The sequence below is a fragment of the Tachypleus tridentatus genome, chromosome 6, assembly GCF_004210375.1.
Source record: "Tachypleus tridentatus isolate NWPU-2018 chromosome 6, ASM421037v1, whole genome shotgun sequence".
NCBI classification, from domain to species: Eukaryota; Metazoa; Arthropoda; class Merostomata; order Xiphosura; family Limulidae; genus Tachypleus; species Tachypleus tridentatus.
The window spans coordinates 34,705,397-34,717,147 of record NC_134830.1 but is presented as its reverse complement, the minus strand read 5'-3'; the positions used below and the strand labels follow the sequence as shown (position 1 = coordinate 34,717,147).

Below are 11,751 nucleotides of genomic sequence, written 5' to 3'. Positions count from 1 at the left end.
GAGTCGTGGATTCGGCTGAACTAACTTACTGCAAAGGGGGCAGCGAACCAAAAAATAAATTTGCCGTCTATGTGATCAACGAATACCTTCGTCTTTTCTACTTTTCGTTAGATAAATTACGTGATAAATTTCCCATTAAAATTACTTCACGAAGCAAATTACAAGTTTCATATCAAATCCTTAGTTTTGATATGACTCTTTAGTTAAATGAAGTGCATTTTATAAACATAATATATATGAATTGTATATATATATATATAAAGCACGTATTTTAAGCATAAAGAAACATTTATTAATTATTTTTTTACGCGATTCCTTATAATTTCTCGCTAATCTGATGAAAATGGTACTTGTAAAATCTCTAACATAAAAATATCATTAAATCGGAAAGTACTTTTAAATACAAAAATTTCGCAATATTTTTGACACTTCTAGTTTCCTCAACTTCTGAATAAGAATTTGTTTACAAGCAATCTATAAGAGCATGGAAAATATATTTTCCGTGATTATTTATTTCTAAATCGGTGAAGACAGCTTTAACAGTTGAAAATTCAGTGATTATTTAGTACTTAATATTTAAAGTGTTTCATTGATAAAACGTGGAGATATGTGGTTGTGCGGTCTTGTTAAATCAAAAAACAACAACAAATCAAATAGATAATTTAGAATAGCTTTATTAAACACAAAGAAAAAGGAGATGGAATTTATGAAGAAGATTCAGAAAATTTAACAAAACGATTTACGAAAGTTATATCTGACTAATAGTTAGTGGCTTAACGGTTTGATATGTCAAAACTTTAGTATTAGAAACAGCTTTATCCCATCTCCATCTGGACCAGTTAAAGATGTTTTCTTTCCTCAACTGTAAATGGTCATACCTATAGAAAAGTGAACCACCAGGGAAATTTTAGAGTTTCAAACTCTGCGAATGTATTTAGTTCAGATGTATTTTCTACGATATACTGCAGCTAGGGAGAGATTATATCAAAATAATTGAACTATTCTTTTCAATGAAAAAATTCCCACAAAAAATAATTATACGGGCGATGAACAATGAAACAATTTAACCAAATTTCAACTTACTTAAATTTGTATTTTAATGACCCATTGAAGACATTTTATTTAACCTGGAAGTCATAAGTCACGTGTTGTAACCTTCTTTCTACTAAGGATAATTATTTGATACTAGTATATTTTTGTCTTTAAATGACCAATAATAAATACACAAGTTGCTCAGCAACGTAGTTTTCGTAGCGTATCATCTGGTTCAACTTTTCATTTCATTCCACACTTTCTAAACTCACAAAAGTTTCAATTATTTAACAAATTGTAATATCGAACAAAAATTCCGTTGTAATTACAAAAAATTATATTTCAATCAATCGTGCGATAAACGGTCTGTTTAACTGGTAATCGCTTCAAAGCATTTTTCAGTGAAGTTTAGCTTACCTCTCTAATCGGATTCGGGAGGAACTATTACAATACCACAGATCTGAAAAACAAAGATTTCATTTTCGTTCAAATTCTCCAATGAACTATAAAAGCAACTGGATAAACATGCACATTAGTTATGAAAGTAAGCAAATGGAGTTCCAAAATAGATAAATAAACGATAGATAGATGAGTAGATAAAACGTTTAACATGGATGTTTTTTAATGAACAGAGAATTGTGCCATTAAACTACAGTTTCCTAAGCTAAATGACTTCACTGGTAAGGTGATTCTTATTGGTTTTTGATTCGACGTTTCCTGGGGTAACCGTTTCGGTTGGCTCAATACAAGTTACACTCCCTGAGCATTACCAAGATTCTCGCAATTAAGAAGAAACCTACACAATAGGCTGTCTGTGCTCTGTCCATCACAGGTATCAACACCTGCTTTCTCGCGTTATAAGTTCTTAGACATACCTCTATGCCACTGGAGGCGTCAGGATAATAAATTATAAGTTTTATTTGTTTTGACTTTAAAAAAAAGTGTAGTTTCTATTAGCAGAGATTCTACTTACCGTGGAAATTTCCAAATCCATACAGGCTTGATAAAGTTGGACCTGAAATGAACAAGAGAATATTTATAGTTTAGAAAGTTTAACAACAAAGAACCACCTCTTGCGAAAATTTTTTCGACATTTTAAAAGAATATAAATACTGATGTTAAAGCCGAGAGACAGGAAACGTTATTTATTATAAAGAATTAAACGTAATTTAATTAGTATTAACACCGCATATTAGAGTTTGTCTGCTCGCTTCTGCAGTTATTTTAACAGCTACTTTAAGTTAGTTAAATCTCGTAAATGTGGTTAATTTATGCAACAAATCTAGGAAATCCCACCTGGCCAACAAAGTCTTCTGGAAACTTCTCCTCCTGTGGAATATAAAGAATAAAAACATATCACTTTTCCTTTAGCTTATTATTATTATTATAAATGAGAGCTTTAGATAATATTGGAATGTTTATAGTTGTTATATTTATTTAGTTGGTGTAGTTCTGCACATAAAATGATCCATACGTTTTTTTGTAAAACCTGTTCAGCTACTTACTCTAAGTGTTTCTGCTTATCGTAAAACTGGTTAATGTGAAGGCTATGAAATATTAAAAGATGTGAAGAACTAAGGTACTGCACATTGTGAAACGCTGGTATTGAAAGGTGGAAGAAATAAACTGTATGTAACAAAACAAATAAGTTAAGTGATCACCACAATCATAAAGTAGAAGCAAGATAACATTTTGTTTGGACTTAGAAATCAGTGATTTCAACTATTATGTTTTTTAATTCCGTGAATTTGCGCACCAATCGTAAATATCACTTGAAATCACTTGAAACGAACAAACAATACTTACTGATTTGGACTTGCACTCTCCATGTTTCGCTTTGATGTTTTCGAGGATCTGCAATATTTTAAATGTTTGTTAATGATATAAATAAATATCAAAATTTAAAGTGTGTTTTTTCGTGTATATTCAAAAATAACAATAAAGTTAGTGGTGATTGGCACAGTAATAACAATATTTTGAGAGATAATGCTTGCAACATATATGTGCAGTGATGACAAAACAAAACTCGCAGTGTGTTGAAAAAGGAACGCTTTCTAATTTCAGCGAAATTCATTCCTTGAAAACCGCAGGGCACAAGCAGTGTTTGCCCTACTATTGCCTTAAGACATGTATGTGAATATCCAGTATACGTGAAAAAACTATTACCTCAGCATTCAGTCCCTTCTCCTCTATCTCGGCAACTGCTCTGTTAAACTTGTATTTCCCATTTTTGTTAAACTAGAAAAGAATGAGCATTAATGTTACACACTTCATCAGGGTAAACGCTGAGAAAGTAGAATATAAATACCATAAAAATTAAACACAATCAAACTGGGTTAAAATATACACAACAATGTTGAATAGATGGCATCACAGACGTCATCTATTCCTGTAGGGATACACTAATGAATTAAATGAGGTAGTACTCTGAAGAGGTTCTACGCATGATCTAGAAGATTTAGAGATGAAATGATGATGAACGTTCTTACCCATCCTTCGGCTTTAAGAGCACAAGTTGTGATGTCAGAACGGTGTTGATCCAAAACCTCCTGTTGATAGACCAAGAACAGATATGAGAATCAGGAATTGTGAAGCTACGGTTATCTGTAGTTAATAACTTAATAAATCTTTCACATATCACGTGACTCTTCAAATGGAAGCATATTTAGCTGTTTTATTATTTTTACAAACACATGCACGCTTGATAACTAAATCAGACTTTGCTAATTTACCAATAACCTATCCAAGTCAGTTCCTTCTGTTCAATGATAAATTGTTTAAAATTTTATGGTTAAATCATTTTGGACCCTCCTTACTATAAACGTAGTGTGATATAATATTGATATAAAAACTATTTCTAAACTTGAATTTGTTTAATGTTTAATTCAATATTCAACTGAATGATCGCTATTCTATATAAAAACTTTTCACTTTTTCTTCATTATTTAATATCGTTATGGATTCTCCATTGTTAAATTTACAGACGAAAATTTTGCCTTATCACATCAGTTGTGACCGACTGTTTGAGTGTAACAAATCAAGAAACCTGAATCTTAATTGAGAAGTGTACTGATGTATATTTTCTAGACAAAAATTATGCCTTACGATTTTAATTGCAACTGATTTGTTTGATTGTAAAATAATGGAGGAAACAGAGTCTTACTTGAGGAGTGTTTTCAGAGTTAGGTGGAGGGTTTTGCTTGAGACAGTCATTTATCACCTTTTGCTTGGTTTCCTGGAGATACAAATCAAAGTGAAAACATAGCGTTTCGTAAACAGCGCGTTGTCAATAGCTTTAAAATAATAATTCTGAAACGTTTTTGTAATTTTATCAACAGAATAAATATAAAATTATTTTACTCAGTTATTAGATTACGCACGAATAATCTGTAATTAAGGAAGAATAAACATTTTACGTCTCATTTGTGTAATTGTATTAATAATAGCTTAATTATAAAACCGATGTTTGAGTGTTTTAAAATACATACATTTTTGTGAATGATAATTTATAATTAGGAATACATTTATAACATAAGATAATGGTGTGTTTATGAACATACAACCACTGAAATTTCTTTTTTTTCAGAATATTCTTATATTTCTTTCTTAACTGATTTCATTGTTGACAAAATTAATAAATATGAATACATGTGTGTGTGTGTTAATAACAATAAAATTTGTGATAAAGAAGTAATTAAAGTTTAAAACATTTTCTCGAATGTCAAATTGTTATCACTTTTTATAAACTGATATTAATTTCTTAGTAGATACCATCTATTTTCAACTGAATATCTTAAACTCACTTTTTCTTTATTAGATGGTTCTAGCTGCTTGCATTTACCCCAGTTGATTTTCTGAAAATAACAATACAAAAATAAAACATCTTTATTTCTGTGCATATACACGTATTTTTAAATATATTTCTTAAATTCATATCTATACATAGATGTAACTAAATATATATATAACACAAACTGTTAATTTAAGACACTTTGTGTATTGAGGTAAAACAAAAAACGACTGCGATAAGTTAAACACAAAACACGTTAGTTTCACTTACGCTAAAATGTGTGTTCGAAAATGTTGTCAAGGTTAGTTTTAGTTCAGAATGAAAATAACAAGAATAAGATGAAAGAAAAATAAAAACATTCTTTTTATAAGCCTGAAAGGTTAAATGCAAATAATTTTAGAACATGTTATTTTATCACAAAGTTTTAAATCAAGTGACATTTTTTTATTTGTAAAAGTAACCTAATTATTAAGCAAACGGGGTAGAAAAATATAATTAAAACTTGTTTTTGTAGCGGTTGTAGTTCGAGTGTGTGTGTTTTCTTATAGCAAAGCCTCATTGGGCTACCTGCTCAGGCCACCAAGAAATATCGAACTCCTAATTTTAGCGTTGTAAATCCAAAGACATACTGCTGTATTAGCGGAGGGCAGGTTGTAGTTCGATAGATAAATATAAATGCGTTGGAATTTAAGTAACTTTATAAAACTCTAAAATGTCTTATTTTCAAACTTGCTTATGGTAAATATATGGAAGCCAAAATGAATGGGTTGATTTACGCGCAACGCTACACGAGAGCTATCTGTGCTAGCTAGTCATCACTACCAACCTTTAGGCTACTCCTTTAGCAACAAATAGTGAATTGACCGTTACATTATAACTTCTCCACGGCGCTAATCACCCAAGTTGATTGTCTCGGAAATATTTCGTGTTAAATAAAATATCAAGAGTTTAAGTTATATCAAACCATTTTAGGGATAACATGTTTTAATCACTCAGACTAAAATTTATGTCCTTCGAACATGTTGCTAAGGTTAGTTTCAGCTCAGGAGATATCTTTATCTTAATATAAATAAAATATATATTTACGAAAAAGATTTTTAATCATTCTAGTATTATGATTCCTGTTGTATCTCTATAGGTATAAAAGAAAAAGTATAACCAGTGAGTTCAGATATAGGTGGCATAAAAAAAGGAACATTTCAAACAACTAGGGCTATTCAAAGTAGGTCAGTTCCCACATACTTCCATAAAACAACAACAAACTAACTTTGATCTTTGGAAGAAATTTCTGAAAGCGGAAGCAGCTATCAAAGAAGTTCAACTTGTTTCCTTAACTTTAGAACAAGTTGTAATTCTTATGAAAACACTTTGCTGAATTAGCTCTAAGTGTAAGGATTGCCCTGGTCGGAGGTCAGTATTAACAAGTGTACTATTTTGATAAACGTACATTTAATGCGCGGTATCTCATATAGTTTAGTCATTATAAAAAGGTATTGCTATATAAGGCGACTGAAAATCACACTAACAAACTTGTCCATTTATTTATCAGAAGCAAAAAACTTTGAACGTCTGCTCCTATGGTTGCTGGAAAATTATAACACCAAAGGAAGTACATTGAATCGAACGTTCGTTATCTGTTATCTCAACTTGGGCTGAGCAGGAGCTTAACACAATCAGAAATAACTTGTTAAAATTCATGGGCAGTTTGTGATGAACGTTGGCTTTTATAATGATGGATACAACATACACCTCTTTCTAACATCATTTCAAGAAGCAACATTTTCAGAAGTCTATGTCACTACTACATACAGAAATAACGAGCCATTTGAAATTAGCTTTGATACTTTACTACGTAAAGGCGGATACTAAGTATTCAAACCGCTGGGTAGGAATTACACTTGTATGTTTGCATATCTTTATAAAGCACAAGTACGTTAAATATAAACACATTTAGCATAGACTTTGGAAAACATTTTTTCTATTAACTTGGTAACATATAACTGACATTTTTTATTAAAAACACTTAAATAATTTTAAAACAATGTAACATACAAATGTGATGATGACAAGTCTACCTTTTAAAAATAATGTTTGAAGATTACTTTTGTAACTTTAGTACAATCTTATAACTTTAGAAACTTTTATAAAGGCTTATGACCTTAGAAACTTTAGTACAGTTTTATAACTTTAGAAACTATTAGAAGTTTATTTCATCACCCAATCAAACCATTTTCAAACTTCAAGTAACACGTATATATATATATTTTCAAACATGTTCATTATGATATCCTAATTGATTTAATAACAGTATTATTGCTATAATTGCAAAGCACATTATTTTATAAAGAAGAATTATGAAAGTGGAAGCAGTAGTGAGCTAGAAGCTACTCGATTTTAAAATACATTTCAATGACGAAACTTACAGGATGACCGGGATTGCCCAACTGAGGAGCACCACTGACGGCCACCAAGGCACAAGCCACCAAAGCTAAACGGAGCATTGACATCTTTCTTAGTTCTTCAGGATTGGAATAACCACGATGATCCTGACGTGAGTCTTGAAATGACAAGAATTTATATACATTCTACAACCAATCACAACTCTTTTTATTCCGTCACAAGTCAGCTCTGAGCAGTTAACACGACGTGACATTAGAAGGTGAAAGTAGCGATTTCGAACGTAAAAAGTTTGTTTATCTGTATAATAATAAAGCCAAAAAACTAATATTTTATAATTAAATCGTTATTATTCCTTGTAATCGGTTGTGTAACACTCACGCTAAAGTATGTTTCATAAGTTTTGAGATTTGGCTTGAAATATTGATCACGTAGAAGGAAGCTTAGAGAATTACATAACGCACTTGGAAAAACACCAAAAGTAAAGAAGAAAAAACGCCACGTATTAACTTAATACTAATATGATAGATTATTTGTTATATATATATATTTCTATGATAGTAATATAAAAGTTATGTTATTTGGTAAAAAACTAGTGCTTTATGACATATATTAAATGTTTTTCACGAACAAAATTTGTGGAAAATGAGAACATTTGTTGACACAAAATATCTGCAAGTTTTATTTCTGTTGGTTTCAGTTTTGTTCTGTTTTTAGTGATCATGACTAGAAAGTCCTTCGGTGAGTTTGCACAAAGTTTACTGACATACAACACAAAAAACAAGGGTTCGTTTCCGTGCAGGTGACAAAGTCCACTGTGTAGCTTTACACTAAGAAACACCCGCTACTGACCAGTTGTTGCATGTTTGTCTTTATATGTTGATTTCATGATTGGATGTTGATATTCCATCCTTTTGATAATTACTTGAATCTTATCCATAGTTTGTTTCTGTTCACTTCAAACACTTGAATGTTAAAATTCAAGATGAGTTCTGGCTAAACTGTTGCTTTTCCTTGTTGCTTAAATGAACTATTATGTTAATTGTTTAAGATTTTCGTTCAAATTAAATACATATCATATGGCGTTTGTAATGTCTCGTGTTCATGCTAAATAATTAACTTTCCTTTTTATCTTGTGCTCAAGTTTAATACTTTTATGAGTATTATTTGTTTATTTATTGAAATTGGCGCAAAGCTATACGAGAGCTATCTCCGCTAGCCGTCCTTAATTTTGCAGTGTAAGACTAGAGGGAAGGCAGCTAGTCATCACCACCCCCCGCCAACTCTTGGGCTACTCTTTTGCTAACGAATAGTGGAATTGACCGTCACATTGTAATACCTCCACGGCTGAAAGAGCGAGCATGTTTGGTGCGACGGGGATTCGAACCCGTGATCCTCAGATTACGATTGCCTGTGTATGGTTGTTCTTGACTTCTTATCATATTTAATCAACTTACGTTAAATTGTATGTTTCTGTATTATTCAAGTTTATGACATACAATTAACTAAACATTATTGATCTTGTCCGTTGCTGTGTGTATTTTTTTTTGCTAACTTCTTTTTTCTTTACCTACTTTCCACATTTATACAGTGGTGTCACCATTTTGTTTCTACTATTTTAAAATAAAATTATGTTCAAATTTTGAAAATGTGTTATTAAAAATCTTGGTGTTACATTAGTTCGAAAACACTTTATTTTTAATTTTTCTCCTGACGTCCCCTGAAAACATTGAATACTTGCCCGATTGTCCCTTTTCTTACAACTCTAACGCTTCTGTGAATACTGCTTCGTTTCATTTTGTCTTGAAGCCGTTTCTCATGTTTCTGTTAAAGTCACTCAAATGGCGGTCTTCTTACGCTCAATCCAACCACTTATTTGTATTTTTATTTTCTGGTATTGAAAAACTTAAAGATTTTCAAAATAAGTTGCGCGTAAGAAGAAAGTAGATTTCTACTTTCACTACTTCATCCGGGTATTTTTTAACATGTTCTTCTTTCTACTTTCACTACTTCATCCGGGTATTTCTTAACTAACCATTATTGATCTTGTCTATTGTTCACGAAAAGTGCTTGTGTGTGTGGTTTTTTTTTTTGCTAACTTCTTTTTTTTTTAGTTACTCTTCACATTTATACAGTGGTGACACCATTTTGTTTATACTATTTGAAAAAAATTATGTCCACTTCTTTCTACTTTCACTACTTCATCCGGGTATTTCTTAACATGTTCTTCTTTCTACTTTCACTACTTCATCCGGGTATTTCTTAACATGTTCTTCTTTTTACTTCCACTACTTCATCCGGGTATTTCTTAACATGTTCTTCTTTCTACTTTCACTACTTCATCCGGGTATTTCTTAGCATGTTCTTCGTTGTTTATTTTCTCGCTGGAAACACTTTTGGATTTTAGCGCCCTTTTGTTTGTTTAAGATGAGGCTTTACCTCAATGTTTTATTCACAATAGAAAGGTTGGTTCTGACCATTGATTACCTAAAAATATCGATTTATCAGCGATGATACTCGTCTGATGAACAGATTCATTTGGGTCATTATGAAATTTTTTGTTATATTGCAGGCAGGAAAATCACATTAGCTACAATATTTACTGAGCCAAGCTCTGGTTTTGATTATGCAGGTAGCTTGCTTTGACGAAAAGTATGTGATAGTTCCTGCTTTGCTTACTGATTACAACAACATTTATTGTTGGCCCGGCATGGCCAAGCGTGTTAAGGCGTTCGACTCATAATCCGAACATCGCGGGTTTGAATCCCAGTCGCACCAAACATACTTACCCTCCCAACCGCGCGCGGCGACGGTCAATCCCATTATTCAGTGGTAAAAAAGTGCCCCAAAAGTCCTCTAGTCTTATACTGCTAAATTAGGGCGGCTAACGCAAATAACCCTCGAGTAGCTTTGCTCGAAATACAGTAAATATCTTTTTGTGTGGTCTTGTTGTCTGTTCAAGTATAATGTTGGTCTTTTTATCTGTCGTAAATAACATTCATATATACATATAACACATCAATGATTTCTTGAAGTTTGATGTTTATCATTTGCTTAATTTTTAACGTAAGTTTAACTTTTATTTTCTTGAGTTCTGTTCCAACCGCGATTGGCCTAGATGTGTGTTTTTTATAGCAAAGCCACATAGAGCTATCTGCTAAGCCCACCGAGGGGAATCGAACCCCTGCTTTTAGCGCCGGAGACATACCGCTGTACTAGCTTGGGACTTGGCCAAGATACTGATGTGTTTGTCACTTGCTCTTCTTCACAACCAAGCTAAATTATAGTTGCAGAATATTTACACGAGCGAACATATCTCTTTTGTTGAGGTTGAAAGCTTTCTTCGATTTTTTTTTTATTTAATTGGCCGGAAGATTAGCTTCAACTATGTTAATCTTGTCTTCTGGCAGCACCGACCACCTGTCTTATTAGTGTTTCTTATATATTTTACTGTTGATAACAACTGTAAATGTTTATTTTTTGTCTTACCATTACACTGTGTAAATAATATCTGATAACAACTGTAAATGTTTATGTTTTTGTCTTACCCTTACACTGTGTAAATAATATCTGATAACAACTGCAAATGTTTATGTTTTTGTCTTACCCTTGCACTGTGTAAATAATATCTGATAACAACTGTAAATGTTTGTGTTTTTGTCTTACCATTACACTGTGTAAATAATATCTGATAACAACTGTAAATGTTTGTGTTTTTGTCTTACCATTACACTGTGTAAATAATATCTGATAACAACTGTAAATGTTTGTGTTTTTGTCTTACCCTTACACTGTGTAAATAATATCTGATAACAACTGCAAATGTTTATGTTTTTGTCTTGCCCTTGCACTGTGTAAATAATATCTGATAACAACTGTAAATGTTTGTGTTTTTGTCTTACCATTACACTGTGTAAATAATATCTGATAACAACTGTAAATGTTTGTGTTTTTGTCTTACCATTACACTGTGTAAATAATATCTGATAACAACTGTAAATGTTTGTGTTTTTGTCTTACCCTTACACTGTGTAAATAATATCTGATAACAACTGCAAATGTTTATGTTTTTGTCTTGCCCTTGCACTGTGTAAATAATATCTGATAACAACTATAAATGTTTGTGTTTTTGTCTTACCCTTACACTGTGTAAATAATATCTGATAACAACTGTAAATGTTTATGTTTTGTCTTACCCTTACACTGTGTAAATAATATCTGATAACAACTGTAAATGTTTATGTTTTTGTCTTACCCTTGCACTGTGTAAATAATATCTGATAACAACTGTAAATGTTTGTGTTTTTGTCTTACCATTACACTGTGTAAATAATATCTGATAACAACTGTAAATGTTTGTGTTTTTGTCTTACCCTTACACTGTATAAATAATATCTGATAACAACTGCAAATGTTTATGTTTTTGTCTTACCCTTGCACTGTATAAATAATATCAGATAACAACTGAAATTTGTTTGTATTTTTGTCTTACCATTACACTGTGTAAATAATATCTGATAACAACTGTAAAT

At 31.6% G+C, this 11,751-nt stretch overlaps 1 protein-coding gene across 1 annotated transcript; it reads right to left on the bottom strand.

The window, feature by feature from the left end:
* Positions 1-654: 654 nt before the first annotated feature.
* On the bottom strand, positions 655-7,402 carry LOC143252222 (uncharacterized). Its single transcript, XM_076504025.1, has 10 exons — positions 7,246-7,402; positions 4,836-4,886; positions 4,196-4,267; positions 3,522-3,581; positions 3,199-3,270; positions 2,839-2,886; positions 2,329-2,361; positions 2,006-2,047; positions 1,450-1,492; positions 655-878 (listed from the first exon to the last, which is right to left on the bottom strand). Exons 1-9 carry the CDS (start codon positions 7,327-7,329, stop codon positions 1,454-1,456), a joined length of 501 nt encoding a protein of 166 aa, XP_076360140.1. The 5' UTR covers positions 7,330-7,402; the 3' UTR covers positions 655-878; positions 1,450-1,453.
* Between the last annotated feature and the right edge of the window lie 4,349 nt (positions 7,403-11,751).

Coding starts and splice junctions, on each gene's coding strand:
- LOC143252222 (XM_076504025.1), bottom strand. CDS start 7,329: ATGTCAATGCTCCGTTTAGCTTTGGTGGCTTGTGCCTTGGTGGCCGTC. Junction 3,582..4,195: donor ACTCTGAAAACACTCCTCAA/GTAAGACTCTGT, acceptor GTCTATCAACAG/GAGGTTTTGGATCAACACCG. Junction 1,493..2,005: donor TGGATTTGGAAATTTCCACG/GTAAGTAGAATC, acceptor TTTGTTTTTCAG/ATCTGTGGTATTGTAATAGT.